Genomic DNA, 17,405 nt, shown 5'->3' on the forward strand with positions numbered 1-17,405 from the left:
GAAAAGGCCCTGAGCCAGCAACTCCAGCCTTGATAAAACTGTACCGAGCGGGGATTGGAAAGGGACCGCCGAAGGAAGCGGAAGAGAAATGAGACTATGAAATCCGCTGCTCCGTCTATCAACTGCTCGTGGGCCATTTTTCCGGTGCTGCTTGACTGCAGACGGGGTGGACCACCCCGTCCGCAGTCCTCCAGCATAGCATCTCAAAGCGTCTCGGCTAAAAGACGCAGCTGGTCACGCACAGCGCCCGTCTGCTGTGCAACTACTGTATGGGGTGCATACGAGCAAACCTTCGAGCGGCCAGCCTAGTGGTTGGACATAAGCGCCCGCACCCTGTTCTCTTGGTTGAATTGGCAGCCTCTGCAGCTGTGGACGATATCCTGCCGGACAACATAGAGTGCTGGAAGAGCTCAACAAGCTGAGCATGAAATACGCGCAAATCCACCGCGGCGACATCCTCTTTGCCGCACCGGAGAAGCCCTTCACTCGCACTCCTAAAGGGACGATCAACCGTAGCTACACCAACACACTGTATGCAGAGGAGATTGAAGCTCTATACAGCTCGGCCACAGAGATTCCAGATCAAGCACTCCAAGCTCGGCTGGATCCATCAACTGATGAAACCCTCACAGAGAGTATCGCGGCTATGGTCGGCGACCTCACGGGGGTCAAAGACCTAGGCATCAGCGATCACTTCTTCGCAAGTGGCTTAGACTAGCGCCAGTTACAGATACTGGCGGCAACATTGGATCGGTCTTCGCCAGACCAGAAAGATGTCCTGTTCCTACGCAGTGCAGTGTACATGAATCCGACTGCGAGTGGATTGGTAAACTATATCCGCCGCAACGCCACGGACGATGTATCAGCAACCTCATGATGCTCTATTCGAAAAGTATGAAACCATCCGTGCCTTGGAAGGAGCATCCATTATTTGACGACCGTTGCTGCCGTCAATGAAGCTTGGATCGAGCTCTAATTGGATCAGTGGGGGTTTAGGAAATATATTGGCTTTGAAGTTGTCCCTGGATCTCAGCCAAGATTGAGCGTTGGGATCGGAGACTATGGAGGAGTTAGGCAACAAATTACCAGGCATCATCTTGGGAATGGGGAAGAAAATATAGGTCCCTATCCGTTCGTTCTCTGAATAAGCTATTTAGTTCAAGTCATCAAGGCATGGGGTACGTAGTCTTTACAATAGCATCGAGAGCCCTAGATCGGCATCGATCTGAGTGGCTGATGTCAAACCCGTTCAACCCGTTCAACCCGTAGCTAGTCAGAATTTACACACTCTCAATACTTGACTATGGTGATCCTCTTAGCGGTGATGAGTGTTTCGGCTGCACAATGACCTTACGGATCTGTAGACTGTCTGTCCCGTCCGACCTATGACCAGTCGTTCAACGTCTTTGATACGGATGACCACAGCCTCTTCTGGGCGGTGCTGGGAAAGAGCGTTAGTATGTAAAGAACGGCGTATGGCATGGCGAGTGCTGAAGCTGAAACAGCTAGGTCTGTATGACCTCGCGGCAGGTGATCTGTAAGTTTCTGATAACTATGCTGTATATAGGAACCGTAGGGGTGACAATCTCAGAAACACTACCTAGAGCTAGGTAAGAGAATGCAGAAGCTATCTTCAACTGGCGTTACCTGCGTCTCTATGGTTGTTGCTAGATACTTTTCTGATGGCATTCGCTACCTGGTGACAGGGAGATGGGGATATCCCTTGAAGGGGATAGTTCATGCTTAGAAGCCTAAGCTTTAAGCCACGACAAGCAAGTTCTAGAGAGTGCCCTGGGCACGAGCAGTTGGGGCTTTGGTTCAACGCCAGCCCCAGAAGTGCTTTCTCACTTGGAATAAGCTTTGATCTCGAATCTCTAATCTCCGATATTCTGAGATGTCAGCTTCATTCCGGCTCTGAGGGACATGGTGATATCCCTGTAGGAACAGAAGTGCATGCATGATGTGTACTAATCTGTCGCATCGGCGGAGTAAGTGGTCGCCCCTAACTTAGGGTTCAGCGTCAAGCGAGTCAACAACGCTACAGTACCGGACTTTATACTTGGACGTTGGCTCTGAGGACAACTGTTGACATTGGGGCCGTGAAATGGTCATGATAGATTCGGTCATAATGCTGATATACACGTCATAAGCATCTCGCTCTTTTCAAGGCTAATTTTTCGGCATCTGTACAGATCCTTCTAGCACACCGACCTCTGCTGGATTAATCTCCTTGATTGGCACATCATCCCAGGTAGCAAGAACCGTTTGCTTTCCAGCTAAGAGCTGATTAACGTTCAACATAGTGCTGTACATCACCCCGTGACTGAAAGGCCCCTGTATCAACTCTTCGTTGGAGGACTCCATTGCATCATCGGGCCCATTGATATCAGAGCCCTTTGCCGCCGGGCCAGCAGATTTATACCCGCCCGTCAGAGACGGGTACGGCGCAAAACAGCGCAAGTACCCGGCACCACACATCCGGCCTAGTGAGACGTCGAACTGCGCGCCGATATCGATCTGCTCTGCAAGTCCGGAGGGGTTCACGGAGAGGGCGGCAAGTATGCGCTGCGCACCGCGAAAGCTCACGGCGTAGACGATGGAGCAGACACCATCGGTGATGGGACATGCCATGCGGGCATCGTCTGGTCTTGCTAGTGGTGGAGGGTCTCGCCAGTACGGCAAAAAATGGCCTGGTGGCGGAACCGTAGGGTCAGCGGGCGTGAGGTAGTATGGACGGTCGGTGCTGCATTCGATGCCACAGTGCCCGAGCCAGAGGATGTCCCAATCGTCGCCATAGGGAGAGCTTGAGCTTCCAGTGGTCTCAACGGCCGCACCTTGGAGAGCGCGTACGGCGATGGCAAAGCTCTGAAGCTGCGATTTGATCGTTACATCCCAATCTGCGTCGTCTTCCATGATAATCGCACTTGCGAGGCGTTCTCTTAGGATACTATGCTCTTAATCCTCAATAAATGATCCAATAAAGTCAAGAAAGGCTGAGTACTCACCGTTGCATAACGTTGAGGTGCGAACGTCGAGCCGCGTACTCAACTGGCCTGTGATCGTAATTCCAGTTCTAGTTGGGGAGATGAGCACGGCTGCCTTAGAAACCTTTATTGCAACTCACATAGGGATAAGTTTTAGCATCAATTTCATCAGGCGTTGTGGCATCGATAATCTCTATATGGAACCCTCTGACTGATGAGCCTAGGATGATATTGTCGCGCTTATCTACTCTGCTTGGGAGGCTGATGGCAAATATAGCGTGAGTCTGTCCACAATTAGCATAGGAATATAAGCTCAGTGAGTTAACTCACCCCCAATGTCTCGTTTCTGATCGCTTCGAGGTGCGAGAGTGCGCCAGACGCTGCAGCTACCTCCGATCTGAACGAGATTGGCGGCCATAACGAGAACCCCAGAACGGCGGCGACGATGACAGCATACAGAATCAGTCGTGAAAACTGTTTTCGAGACGTAGGACTGGCCATTTAGCCTAGTTGTGGAGGCACGATATATACCAGGTGTGCTCTGCGCTCTCGCTCTGCTTATATGTGTAGGCTACAGCTGAGACGAGCCGTGGGATTACGAGGCAAGGCCCCTTCAAAGCTCCCACAACCACGGACCGGCTGAAAGCCCAAAGTCCACTGGTATGCCTCGCTGATCCAAGCGCTAGACCAGCTTGTAAGCGTCGGACAGGGTGCGATATGCAATACTGATGGCAGAGCGGCAATCAGAGTCCGCGAGGTGGCATCAGTATCCACGGAAAGAAAGATGGATAGCCAAGGCAAATATTTCGTAAGCTCTATAACAGTAAGTGAGGACGAAGGGCAAGTTGTTAAGCCCCTTAATCTGGTTTTCGCGCTGTTCTTCATCGCACTAAAGACCAGTACCGCAGTCAACTTGCATTAGTGCAGAGCTCTCGACAGGCATGGCTGCAATCAGTGCCCACAGAGAACCGACCATGTGGGTTCCTCTACCTAACGTATCTTGCTCTTGTTCGAGATACGTTCGTTTCGGATCTCATCTTCATAGTCTTAGCAAACGAGGGCGTCAGGGAGGCGCAACGCCAGCCCAGGGCCAGTTTGACTCATTCAAGCCATGTCCATCATAATCCTATTCTCTGTTCTCTAACTTTATACATTAAGGAAGCAAAAAGCTCAAAGAAACTGGGGGAAAAGAGAGAGGAAACAAGAAAGAAAAGAGGCAAGACCGGACCCATTGCGCTGCGCTGGGTTCTAACCTCACCGACACCGCGTCAAGGATGAACAGGGGCTCGTTCCCAACGGACTGGGAAGGGTGAAAGTTCGGGTGAGACGTAACTTGCCAGATTAGCCTCCCGAGTTTTCTCTGGTAGTGAGAAATGGTTCCCGGCGCTCTCAACACCTGTTTCGTTGACCCTGTTGAGTTGCCCTTAATTCTTGTCCCCTTCTTCCACCCACCTACCTGCCCACGCAGACATGCTATATCTGTTGCTAATTATAATCATCCTCACTGTGACTACGAGAGCAGCTGATGATGACAACCACTTCACGAACCCTTCCTCTTGGACAGGTATCAATCCGGAATGGAAGTTAGGGGAAGAGCAGGTCATTGCCTGGGAAACAACCCTAGAAGTGTTCAACATCTCCTTCTGGCAGCAGAGTCTCTTTCAACAGACGGCAGCAAGTCAAGGAAACGTTTATTGTACGCTGTGCCACGATATTCCAAGCCTAGCCCTTCTCTAGGAGCATGCCAACCACTAACCAAAGCCCGACTGTATAGCAAAAATCCACGCCAGCGACAAGGTCACAAACTTCAGCTGGGTTGTCCAGCTCTATGGCTTTGACTTAAACTACTCCAACGTTTTCTTTTTTTGGATCAACTCTGATACTCCAGATGGGTTCACCTCCGCGTATCTTAACATCACCGAGCCGGATCCTACCTCGACAGGCACCGACAACGCCACTCTTTCGACGGCATCCTCTAACGCCACCTCAACAACCTCGTCGAATACAAGCCCAGTGATCACGGACCCTTCCATCTCCTCTCTACCTCAGGCCGCCGACGAGAGCGAGACCGGACTGACAACAACTGCCAAAGTTGCACTCGGTGTAGGCCTGGGTGTCGGCCTTCCGATCCTAGGCGCCTTGGCAGTACTTATCTGGCAAAGATCACGAACAATTGACGGTGCCCTAAAAGGCGACAATGGCTCTCGCCCATCAGGCGCAGCTGAGCTGTTGGGGGGAATAGTACGTCCGAAATCGTCGAGGTCGGCGAAAGAGGTCCCTGGGACGGATCCGGCTCTCTTTTACCCAGAGCTACCGGGTCGACCGGACATCTAGACATCCAGTTCTGAGGAGTTACGGGCAAGCGTGAATGCGGGATACAGACCCATTCATATATATTTAAGCGCTTTTTTCCTTTGTACTTTATTAATATATATATTGAACCTAACTTCGATTTCAAGCTCCTTAAATGCCAGTTTAGGTTCGTTCTACCTCCAGTGACTAAGAGATACAAATAAAGCTAGTCCCAGGTAAGAATAATTTCATAGAGACTAATGAGTCTACTCTGTCAGTAAAGTCTATATCCAAGTCAGCTCATACTAATTCCAAATTCATTTTAGAGCGCAGATTCCAGAGAACTAGGTAAATCGACGACTATGCTATTTAGCAAAACCTATGAACGGCAATGCTTTAACAAAGATACCATTGATTGACTATAGCAAACGTCTGCGGAAGAGTAAGTACCTGGAGGTTGTAGTGTAGGGAGGGTCATGTGCGACAAAACCCTAATTTGACGGACAGGAAGCATCCTAGAGTGATCTATATAGGCACACGAACGTGGCACAGCTTCTCCCAGGCGGCAGAAAAAATTGAACTCTCGAACCTATTAGACGTCGTCACCATCACTGGCCCCAATTTACTAACCATTCAGGGTGAAATTCTGGCCAAAAGCATTGACCTACTCTCACAGTGGGACGGATTTGCATTTAACGCAACTCAGATTCTCACCATGGCCGTCGCCATTGTCCGGCAAGAAGGCCGTAGCTCTCTTCGGCGCGACAGCCAACGCGGCCTTTGATATCTGTACAATTGTAGACGATCCAGGGAGCGTGCCGATGGCAAACCCTCGGTGCTTCTGGGGAAGTGCGGCGGTGGCGCGCGGTGCAAACTCGTTTGCAAAGGTATAATAGGACTTAGGGGCAGAGGTGCTATCCAGGAAAAAGAGAAGAGGTTTTCACTGCAAAGGATAAGCTGATGAAGAGTGCCTTGCTATCGTGTAGTGCGTGAGATTAGTACAACCAAAACACGGTGCTAGTATCAATGCGGGGAGGAATCTCCCGGATCGAGTCCAGAATTTCCAAAGACGGAGCCTGTTTCTGCGAATACGGCCTTGGAATGCATGCTACCCACTCTCACGTCAGTGCAGCCACAGACAATTTGACAATTGCTGATCAAGGTGACGCTCGCACCTAGAGACCACCGCCTGCTCAGTCTCCCTCCTCTCCCTATCCCTGTCCCACACCCCTGTCGCGGCCTAACCCCGCTTATAATCAAGTAAATCTGGTCACATGCGCATTCATTTCTTTGGTTAAGCTTAGGCAATGGCGCGGGGTATCCAACTTGCGGTTGCACAAGAGCATAAAACCAGCTTAAGCAGCAACAATTTGAAGTAGGAGCAACTGCAAAGCTTCTGGATGCGACTCTGTGCTGTCCATCAACATGTCTGCCACCCAGGTTGTCAAGTCTTACGGTCCATTCCAAGGGCTTCCCACCTATCCCCAGACACCCGAGTTCTCCAACTTGTGTGCGGTGGTGACTGGCGCAAATGGTCTATCCGGTTACCATATGGTGCGGGTGTTGACAGCAGCCCCAGAGAGATGGAGCAAGATATACTGCCTGTCTCGTCGAGCGCCTCCGAGCAACTTCTTCACTGACCTGGGCGATGGTGCGGCGAGGGTTGAGCATATCCCTGTCGATTTCCTGTCTGAGACGGCGGAGATTGCGAGTCGGCTGAGGGAGAATATTCCCAAAGTGTATGTCAATTGCCCATAAACTTCAAGTTGCTGCGCCAAATCTTTACACCGTCCACAGAGACTACGTCTTCTTCTTCTCATACATGCAGCCAGAACAGGAAGGTAATGTTCTAGGCATGTGGTCGGATGCGGAGGGGCTGACCAAGGTGAACTGTACGAAACCTATTTCCTCCTCTGTAAATGCAGAATTGTACTGAAATTACAGCTACGTTGCTCAATAACTTCCTTGGTGCCCTCGAACAAGCAAACCTGCACCCAAAACGCTTCCTCATCCAAACAGGCGCAAAGCACTACGGCTTCCACATCGGCCCCTCAACAAACCCATCCTTCGAGACAGACCCTCGAGTTTTGCTTGAATCAAACTTCTACTACCCTCAAGAAGATGCGCTGACAGCATACTGCGCCGCCACGAGGGTCGGCTGGAATGTTGTCCGCCCCTCCTACATCGTAGGCGCCGTGCGCGACGGAGCCCTGAACCATATGATTGGCCTGGCGATCTACGCAGCTATCCAAGCTCACTTAAACCAGCCACTCTACTTCCCTGGCGACTACATAGCCTGGGACCGCGAGTTCTGCCAGAGCACGGCCTTGTTGAATGCGTATTTTGAGGAATGGGCAGTTTTGACCCCGGATGCGGAAAATCAGGCATTTAATATCCAGGACGGCCTGCCCTTCACGTGGGGACGGTTCTGGCCGAGCCTTGCCGAATGGTATGGGACGACTTGGGAGGCCCCGGAGGTCGAGGGGGGGAAATACAAGGCAGCTACATCGAGACATGTGCAGACACCTCGAGGGTATGATTGTAATTTCCGTCTCTCGCCCTAACTATTCCTGCATAGTTATATCCTGGGCACGTATGGCTAGAGCTAAACCCATTCTAAAATCCAGATACGGCCCCACCGGCATCACACGATCTACATTCAGCTTTCAAGAATGGTCGGGGCTCAGCTCGGTGCAAGCCGCGTGGCAGGAACTGCGAGAAAAGCACGAGCTGGTTCTTGACCCCTTCACTCCCCAGTACCGCGCTCAGATCTTCGGCATGACAGACTCGGCGGTCATTGGTGGCTGGGCGCTTTCGTTGAGTATGCGGAAGGCGAGGCGGATGGGGTTTCTAGGAACTGTAGACTCGTTTGAGAGTGCTCGGATCGCGATTAGAGATCTCACGAAGTTAAAGCTTGTGCCGCCCATGCGCGAGACTACATAGAAGCAATCTTCAAGGGATGAGCTAGGTATAGGTTGTATGGGATGGTGGAGGTTATGGAGCCTATGAGGTAATCTTTCTTACTTAGTGAATTCAATTTTACCTAAGAGTTGAAATGACGAACCCGCCAACTGCTTTTTAAATGCCAAATTGAACTTTGAAGGCCTTAAGACATTAGAAGTCTTTCACATCAAGTCAGCCTATCGGATTCGATGCCCATGTCGAGTGTTCAAGAAACGCTCCCAACAACAATGTCTCTCGCGCTTTCGAGTGCTTACCTCAACTCTAGCAGCATTCACCCTCTCGTGCGACCCAAGCTCAAATACAGACCATTCGAAGGCGGTTCAAACCATGGGACAAATGCGGCTCTAGCCCGGCCGATTAAGCTTACGGTACTGTAGCCACGCGTCCGGGATGAACCGTGGGTTTGTGGACCCACACGGAACCTTAGCCAAGGATAAACTCCTGCTGATTACTTCTCACTGTGGCGAACCGGTTAAGCTGCGATCCTCTCATCATCACTACAGAGATCATAGACCCGCAGTTACGTATTGTATAATGGTCGCTCTCGTGGATAACCGTGGCACTTCAATGCTGTCTCGACTTGGTGTCCACCTCTACCGCCCACTTCAGTGCTGCGCGGACTCACTACCGAACACAGACCCCCAAAAGCAGGGAGTATAGTCGGTCATCAAGGCAAAGAGCGTGTATCTCATAAAAAAGACTTGAGTCCCGTTTACGTGACAATTGTCCCCGTGCGTTTGTGTTTCCATTGGATCAAGGCCGGGGTGAAGCCGGTGCCGGTTTCTGGCTGCATGGGGCCTCTGGTTCGCGAACCATCCCGCACCAATTAGCCAAGTCCTTGTTTGGGAAGTTTGGTACGCAAAATCCCGCTTAATGGTCTTCTTCTCCGCCAAATACACTGCGATAGGCGGGACATTGCAGAGACAGAACCGTTCTCATTGAGCGAGAATTCGTCTCGTGGCCGCGGACGTTGCAGATCGAGGTGGGCTATCGTCTGGGAGGGCAATGCTCAGGCACAAGGACTCTTCCTGCTTACACCAGGGTAGAGGAGCGATGAAGGATTGTTTTCTTCTATTGCGTCTTCGGATTCCCAGTCCTTTTCTGCCACATTTTAATCAGGGGATACTGTTCGGGTTGTGCTTGTGTGCGCGGCGAGTGGCCCTGTAATCTTATATTCTGGGTGGCCAGTCGCAAAGTCCTGATTTGAGGGTCGAATAAATACATGTATCGGTACCTTCCGTCTCTGTCATGTTCAAAGATCGCTGTCAACTGTGGAGTGGAAGGCTTGGCGGCAAAAATACAGCTCGGAAAGGGGCCTGGAATCAAAGAAGCACGGAGCCTGCAAGCCTGGTCTCGCATTGGGGTCCAGCTGCTGTACTGCGAACGCTGTGGCAATGCTGTGCGGGTACTCCGGATATTTGTTGCACTGCTCCATTGTCTGTTGAGGCCGCTCATTGCACAGCACCAGCTTCTCGTTGCCTACGATTTTTGCGAATCGTGTATCGACTCGTCTTTGTCAAAGAGTGCGACCTAGGTTATCACAAATTTTCGGTAGTCGGCTGTGCATGCTTGCGGCTAGTCATAATAATATTGCCCGGTGTCACCCCACCGTACCAGACTGCAAGAGGAGAAATGGCCTAGAAACAGTGCCGTTGGGTTGCATCGAGCAGAAGCATAACGAGCGGGGACTGTTTTAGAGACGGACGGTCTTGGGCTGTGTCTGTGGTCCACGATACCCGGTGTCAGCATGAGGAGGAATTGAAATAAGTTTGAGCACCGACAAGACAATATAGATGCCAGTCATTCGATAAGACCCGGTCGACTGAATATCATGGATCGCATAATTGAGATTGATCTAGATGACAATTGCAGTTCAAATAATTCAGCGGGTTGTTTCACTCAGCCTAGGAGAGGATGAGCATATATTCGATGTATTGAACGGCCAGCGCGTCCACAACGTTGGACTTTTCCTGACTGAGATAAGGTGCGTCAAAAAGGACGTCGATATAATATGAATAAGATGGATGTGGCAATGAAGGAGAACAGTTGCTCGAACTGGAGATAGATTTCTTGTCAAGTCCGCGGTGGTTGCAGCCTGTCGAATCCTCGCTGGTGGAAATGAGGTAAGTCCCATTTCCCGTGACGAAAAGCTTTCGCAGCGGCAGTCAGGTCAGTGCAGGGATGGCCATTCAGGATTTCAAATCAATATTTTGAGGCAATTATTCGAAGAATGTTGGGATCTCTCAATGCTGCCTAGTGCTTGCCTTATCCGAGTCTTCTGTATGAGGTCATAGGGCACGAATTTTATTTTGGCGATTTGGACCCTACTAATGTTCCAGGCAAATAAAAGCCTCTATATCGACTCAAGATCAAGAGCCTAGCTATGGTGTTAGCAGGAGATCGGCTATTTGGCCTCTGTTCCCGCTCACCTATGCAGGGTTTTGGCATTGGACAATGTCGCCAGCCCAGAGTGCGGGGTGTCACTGGATAGATACTAGAACACCATGTTTGAACAAATGAACTGAACCAGACTGGACCCTGAGCTGACGGTATGATGCTAGTGGAGCAGGCCGCTGGGCGATGATGCGTTGCGTTATGAGGAAAGCACAGCAGTGAGAGGGGTTCTGTCGGCCTATCCCATATCTAGTAGGTGGCATACAGCATCAATATCACTATGCAGCTGAGCCGTGTTATGCCACTGATATTCGGATACTCAGTTGTCTTGTGTCGTAAGCTGAAGAGGCTAGGCGGGATCAGGTACCAGAATTTTCCTACTGATTATTTGGTATTCTGCTGCTTATCTACCACGATCAGAGAGTTTGGATTCGTGAATGCCTAAAGTCCCAGGCTTCTTAATTCCTAGTGCAGAGGGAAGTCGTATGATGCCGCGTGTTCCGGATCATCACATTGACCAGGGTCGACAAGAAAAGAAAAAGAAAAAAAAAAGTCACCGACAGGAAGTGCCTCCCCCAAGGTCCCCATTGGTTCTTTGCTCGAGTGTGAGCGGTCTGGCTTGATTAGGCCGAGTCCGAGTCCGTGATCGTCCGAGTGATCGCCCGAGGCTTCGTAGATGAGGCTCAGTCTCTGGCCAATCCAAGGAGGATGAGTGTTCATTATTCCGGCCTTCTCCTTGTATGGCCCGACTAGTGCTAGCTGTGCTAGCTTGTACTCAGTCATGACCATCTGACATCTGACCGCTCTAGAACGGTAACATAGCATGAGCTAGTAACGTATTAAGGTATCATAAAATTGGGAAACAGCCACAGGGGCTCCGAAACTGGGAACTGCAGCACCTTCTAGCCGCCAGGGTCGTTGATGTGGAGCCTCGAGAGAAATTGGCGAAAGAAGCAACAGATCACTCTCTGACGGAGTATGGAAAGGAAACATCTTATCGGTTATCGGGCAGTGGCAGTCTCAGAAGTTGACTTGAATCAGAATCAGATAGAAGAGTAAATGTCCATGGTCGTTAGGGCTGTCATATTTTGCAAATGCTATCAATAGGTTTGCACGATGGTCAATTGGTCTGTCAATTGGGATCTATACGCTAATGAGGGTGCTGCTCGTTCCCATGCCTATCAGTAAATACGGGCAAAGGATAGCGTCTTTATGAGGTCTTGCGGCTCTTGTGTCCTCGGGCAAGCACAATAGCTTTACTGGGTTGCCCCGACGCAGAGAAAATGTATCTTTGTCGGGTTGGACCTGTCTAGCATCCCTCGTATTATCCTCCGGCCTTTCAGCTGATATATATTAAGCAAGCATCATCGTAGATTTTGAGGCGCGGACATGCTGATTTGCAGCGAGCGCTCCTCGTACGCGATGGGGGCCCGAGTTGTGCGCGGGCAGGGTGCTCTCCAGAGAAGCGTAAATACTGACCATCCAACCTTGCAAAGTAATGTACGCAACGGCCGACCGTTTGAAAAATGCCGCAACGCCTTGGAGGTCAACTCAAAACGCTCGGTGGATTTGCTAAAGACATTCTGGATCGTCCTATGTGGCATCGTAGTGTAGCTGTGCTAGAAACCCAAGCATACCCGAGCATAATTTCAGATTCGATCGTAATCGGACACAAGTCTCTGCATTCCGGTTTTGGCTGTGTCGGCTGTTTCGCTGGTTCTGCCGTCGTAGGCCATAGGGACATTCCTGCTGCTTCAAGAGTCAGCTTCGAATAATAACAAACTCGCTCGTCTGGCGACCTTGATAACTGGCCCGCGAAGATCTCTGTGCACTGGAGGCTCTAAAGCCAAGTAGCGTTTGACGAGATGGCCGATACCCGCTGCAGTGAGCCAGACGGCCAGTCGGCCCAGCGAGACTACTGCCGCGGATGAGGATCTTCAGCGGCCCCATATTGCCTGCTGTGAGACAGCTTGGCCAGCAGAAAGCCTCTCACAGCGGGGCTGTGGCCGATGACATGGCATTCTGACATGACAGAACGGTCAGACTGGCTGAGGTCTAAGCATTAGTGAGCGCGATTGAGAGGACGAACCATAATGCGGGATTGTTCAGGCAACACAAATCTGCGATAATCAATTATCAAGAAACGAGCCCATTTAATATGCGATGGCCAGGATCGTTAGCGGCGCGTATGCATTCTCGTCCAATAGAAACACTGCCATCGTTATCGAACGTTTGTGGCTGTGACAACAAGGTCGATGCTGTGTCTGACGTTGGCTTCAAGACCTCCCTGTCCCGTCCTCTCCTCACCTCATGTATTTATTATGCTCGCAGTTCAGCATCTAGTGATCCTGAGAGTAATCCCAGTAAGCATACTTTGAGGCACTCGACTGGGGGTTTTGAGGTTTATTATGGATCGATGATGGGTGCGTCTCTCGAACACCGCCATGATGGTGGAGTTGCAGTTGGGCCGATGATCTCCCATCCGGAGAAAAGCCGTAAACTGGGAAATTGATTGCTATTTTTGTAATTTTTTTTTTACCACGGTGTTTTCAAAGCTTGCATTCATTGGTTATACTTGAGGCCTGCGGGGCAACGAATACGAGGAAAAGCGTGCCGGTCACGGATGAACATGGGATCCGTGTATGAGCGTCGTAATAATGGCTTAAGTCCGAAGTAAATTACAAGGAACACTGCCCCAGAGACCCAGTTGCGTATCCGGTAATACGGCCCCTTGGCCTTTCCTCTTAGGGTTTAGCGCATCTCGTCTATCAGGCAGACGTCCAAGACGCCTCAGCCTCAATCCATCATCAAGAAGGCATCACCCGCTCTCCCCGACCCTGATCTCATCCCATCCCATTCCATCTCTTCCCCCCAAGTCTCCATCGTTCACCTTCAAGAGTCGTGTGTTGTTTGGACCCTCTAGGTTCCAGCATTTTTATATTCATACACATCGAACGCAACCTTCCACCCTCCCCTTTCCACCTTTCCCACCGTCAATCTGTTGTTCTCCCGTCAGCGCTCAGGGCGTCACCTGCTGTTGATAGAGAGTTCGACCTCTGTATGTATTTCATCAACGCCCCGTCGCCCCGACCCTCTACGAAGAGTCGATATATTCCCAACCTTGCTCTTGTGTACATTCTAACAATCGTCAAGTCGGCAGACCTGCCAATCGTTGACTGGCTGCACCACTTCCCCATCTAATCAGAAGCTTTCGGTTGGATTCGGTCACGATCAGTGAGTCATTTACCTGCATCACTCTGCCGGCCTGTCCTTGCTAACACCCTTTTGGACATTAGGGACCATCCATCATGAGTCCAGCACAAGAGTCTGAGTCTATAAAGGCCCACCCGAGGCGCCGACCCTTCAGGGCAGCCCGGCCCTCACTTGTCCTAGCTGAAGAGCAATCACCATCACTACCTCCACTTCGTCTACGCAAAGGTGAAACATTTAATCCATCTATTCTTCGCTCTTCCGACCGTGACCACCTTGTACCGTCGCTGCCACGCCGATCTCCCACATGCCCTGGCGCTCTGGAAGCTATCGCCGCTGGACAACAGCGTATGGCCGACATCTTGGAGCGCCTTGACTTGAACTCGGGCACCACGTCCACCTCCGATGAAAACGACGACCTCCCCGTCCCTAAGGGTTTACTTCGGCTACATTTACAAACTCAAGCACGGAGAGAGGGCACCGTTGAACCGCGTTCGCGCCAACCTAGCCCGATGCCCAAGGAACATTCTCGGAAGGCTCAGAGAGTCCACTGTCATGCTTCTGATAGTGGAATTGGCTCCTCTATCAGCAGTGCTCAATCCATGTCGTCTAACAAAGGTACATGGTCGTGGCCAGCTCTTTAGTTAAGCATGGGCTAACAATCTCACAGTGAAAGCGGGCCAATTGTCTCGTAGCAACCTCCCAACCTCCCGTTCCCAGTCCGCCATTACCCGCTCCATCAGTGCCATGGATGCCCAAAGCACTCAGCGACACAAACTCAGCTCTGAGGGTCGTGCCGAGATCGAAAAGCACGTCATCGGCCCCCTTCTAGAGGATGAGAAATTGAAGCCGTTCCACCCTATTCTTGAAGATGTCCGTCAGCAGATTGACGATGAACGCATCTCTTGCCTGCGTGACCTTGAAAAAACGGTGTTCTCGCTCGCTCCGGAGGTGAAGACAAATGATGCTGCCTATGTTCGATTCTGCCAGTATACCATCCTGTGCCTCGGCCAGACGGTCTCATTCCTGAATGGCCGGGACCTGTGCCTGCCGACTGATAAGCAGTACAACAACGGTTACTTCGTGGACCTCTTAGACCAGGTTTCTCAATTCAAGAGAATCCGTGACGAATGGAAGAAGAGGCATGAGGCCGACGGCAAGGTCAAGTATGTAATAACCTTTTGCATCGTATTCCAACAGTTACTAACCGTCTACCTCAAGGGCTCCGCAACTTAGACTCGAGGGTGGACTCTCCCAAACCGGACGCCTTCTTGAAATGGTCGTTGAGCAGGACGGCGAGGCTATTTCCCTCCGTACAGGCAAACCTTATGAGGGTCAGCCTATTCCTTCTATGAAGCGATCTCTCAGCGCGGCCTCTACCGATGAAGGAGTTCAGCGTTCCATGGCCCGTCGCAAGAAGAATGCGCCTCCTATGAACATCAACAAGAAGTGCAAGGACTGTGACAAGGTCTTTGCTCGGCCATGCGACCTGACAAAGCACGAAAAATCTCACAGTCGTCCCTTCAAGTGCCCTGTTACTTCCTGCAAGTACCATATCAAGGGCTGGGCCACTGAGAAGGAATCGGAGCGTCACTACAATGACAAGCACTCTGATGCACCGCGCCTATTTGCTTGTCAATTCGAGTCCTGCTCTTACAAGTCTAAGAGAGAAAGCAACTGCAAACAACACATGGAGAAGACTCATGGTTGGGTGTACATGCGATCTAAGAACAACGGCAGAAGCAAGGCGTCTCCTCAGCAACAGACTACCTCGCCGTCCAGCAGCTCGGTTCAGCCCAAGCAGGCTCCCTCCGTCTGGAGCATGACACCTCCTTCCGAAGCGCCTGACTACCGACAGGAGCCGAATGGCTGGGACCTTGCCCCCTCTCCGGAGACTCCAGATTTGTTCAATGCCTATCAAGCTCCCATGAGTGCCATGCCTGGCTCAGTGACCGGAACATTGGATGCCGTCACCCCCACTACAGGAACCATCAACTCTCCGTCTGAACCGTTCGATCTTGCGCAAGAGAATACAGCCTTCTCTATTCAGGATATATTCCCGGAGATGAAGGCTAGTGACGGTTTGTTGTTCCCTGGCGGAGACATGGATTACCCTGATTTCATCAACAACCACAACATGTTCAATGACTTTGGCTACGGTGATTTCGCCATGCCCACACAAGGGTTGCAATATGGAGAGACTCAGCAACCTCAATTTGAAGATGACTCGGCTGGCTTTCTCCTCGATGTCTACAACGACATGCACACGTACGGGATTAACCCCGGCCCTGGCGGTCTCTAATCTCGTCACATTTGGTAGTTGAGGCAGAGACCCCGGTGGTTGACCATCTTGATCAATGTGTTACGACCTTACCTATTTGCAGGCAAATGTTTATCGGCTCCTTTCGCGAAAATAGTTGGCTATGTTGTCCTGTAATATACTGCACCACTCTGGATAGGGCAGATAAGATAATTTATCGTTTTCGCTATGTTTTCTTCTGTTAAATCAAGCATAACCAAAGTCTCTCCGACGGTTGAGCTTTGTAGAGGACCTTATCCTGCAGAGGTATGGTGCAGGGATACGGTCCGGTTCAGTATTGCCTTGAAACTTGCAGAGCAATTGCGTTGGCAATGCCTAGAAATAATAGGGAAGCGAGTTGCAGAATGATAGGATTAATATCATGTCTGCCTTCCATGGACGAATTAGTTCTTTGCGGTCTCATGGCTAGTGTCCTAATGTGTGTCTAAAATCGTGAATACGACGCATACCGTACCCCTTCAAGAGGCCTGATTGCGTAGGAGTCCGGAGCAGACATCCGGTTTGAATAGCCTCTCGTGGAAGAGAGTCGCCATAACAGCGGTAAATATGAGTACATCTACATAGCTGGGAATTGAGTTGACACAGTCGAAGCAATATTCTAAAACTTGTCATTATTTTTTGAAGTGTTCATATATTTGAAATCAAGGGGGCTTTTACCCTTTTGTTCCACTGGAGATACCATTAATCATCAAGCGGCACTAGTGGTCCAACGGTAGGATATTCGCCTTCCAAGCGAACGGCCCGGGTTCGACTCCCGGCTGGTGCATTAGTTTTTTCTCCCCCTTTTACATCACCTTTCCGTTAATGGCCTAAAATAAATTTGCATCACAACGGTCGAATTAACGTCGACCATGTTTCCAAAGCAACTGTTTTATAGATCTTGACATATACTGCCAGAAACGAACACATCTATCTAGAAACAATGCTTCTCTCTCAATGAAATCGCTCGCAATCTTGCAGTACCATTCCCGTGGGTAGCGCCATAGGACACCGCATGACCTGTATGTACCTGTAGGAACGGTAGAATATCGGTTTCCAACATGTGCGCCTCGATGTAAATTGCGTTGCCGTTGCCCCCAAGTGCTGACAAGCAGGTATAAAGTTATTTCTGAATGTGGCGATCATTGACAATCTTCTAGTCACGGACGTTGTAAAGTGCCGTTCTTTTAGCATAGAAAATTTTTAAATGCTTATGGGAATCTGAGGCTTAGTGCAATGACTGAATACAAAGATAGTCTGTA

At 50.5% G+C, this 17,405-nt stretch overlaps 5 protein-coding genes and 1 non-coding gene across 6 annotated transcripts; 5 read left to right on the forward strand and 1 right to left on the reverse strand.

Annotated features, from left to right (window-relative positions):
* The first annotated feature begins 311 nt into the window (after positions 1 to 311).
* On the forward strand, positions 312 to 795 carry BDW70DRAFT_66537 (uncharacterized protein). The gene has a single exon (XM_073744524.1). It carries the CDS (start codon positions 425 to 427, stop codon positions 716 to 718), a length of 294 nt encoding a protein of 97 aa, XP_073600429.1. The 5' UTR covers positions 312 to 424; the 3' UTR covers positions 719 to 795.
* Positions 796 to 2,117: 1,322 nt separating this feature from the next.
* BDW70DRAFT_128106 (uncharacterized protein) lies at positions 2,118 to 3,806 on the reverse strand. Its single transcript, XM_073735380.1, has 4 exons — positions 3,315 to 3,806; positions 3,125 to 3,268; positions 3,006 to 3,073; positions 2,118 to 2,947 (listed from the first exon to the last, which is right to left on the reverse strand). Exons 1-4 carry the CDS (start codon positions 3,483 to 3,485, stop codon positions 2,170 to 2,172), a joined length of 1,161 nt encoding a protein of 386 aa, XP_073600430.1. The 5' UTR covers positions 3,486 to 3,806; the 3' UTR covers positions 2,118 to 2,169.
* Positions 3,807 to 4,045: 239 nt separating this feature from the next.
* Positions 4,046 to 5,466, forward strand: BDW70DRAFT_66561 (uncharacterized protein). The gene is made up of 2 exons (XM_073744525.1): positions 4,046 to 4,680; positions 4,759 to 5,466. The coding sequence occupies exons 1-2, from the start codon at positions 4,455 to 4,457 to the stop codon at positions 5,316 to 5,318; spliced, it is 786 nt and encodes a 261-aa protein (XP_073600431.1). The 5' UTR covers positions 4,046 to 4,454; the 3' UTR covers positions 5,319 to 5,466.
* Positions 5,467 to 6,601: 1,135 nt separating this feature from the next.
* On the forward strand, positions 6,602 to 8,425 carry BDW70DRAFT_66576 (SDR family oxidoreductase). Its single transcript, XM_073744526.1, has 4 exons — positions 6,602 to 7,015; positions 7,074 to 7,168; positions 7,221 to 7,809; positions 7,904 to 8,425. The coding sequence occupies exons 1-4, from the start codon at positions 6,702 to 6,704 to the stop codon at positions 8,217 to 8,219; spliced, it is 1,314 nt and encodes a 437-aa protein (XP_073600432.1). The 5' UTR covers positions 6,602 to 6,701; the 3' UTR covers positions 8,220 to 8,425.
* A 5,517-nt stretch (positions 8,426 to 13,942) lies between these two features.
* On the forward strand, positions 13,943 to 16,146 carry ace1 (putative C2H2 transcription factor (Ace1); the record flags this gene model as incomplete). Its single annotated transcript, XM_073738685.1, has 3 exons — positions 13,943 to 14,462; positions 14,515 to 15,010; positions 15,066 to 16,146. 3 exons carry the CDS (start codon positions 13,943 to 13,945, stop codon positions 16,144 to 16,146), a joined length of 2,097 nt encoding a protein of 698 aa, XP_073600433.1.
* Positions 16,147 to 16,859: 713 nt separating this feature from the next.
* On the forward strand, positions 16,860 to 16,930 carry BDW70DRAFT_t40. The gene has a single exon. It is a non-coding gene; the product is annotated as a tRNA-Gly (tRNA).
* Positions 16,931 to 17,405: the final 475 nt, after the last annotated feature.

The sequence above is a fragment of the Aspergillus foveolatus genome, assembly GCF_047715535.1.
Source record: "Aspergillus foveolatus strain CBS 279.81 unplaced genomic scaffold BDW70scaffold_3, whole genome shotgun sequence".
Classification (NCBI taxonomy): Eukaryota; Fungi; Ascomycota; class Eurotiomycetes; order Eurotiales; family Aspergillaceae; genus Aspergillus; species Aspergillus foveolatus.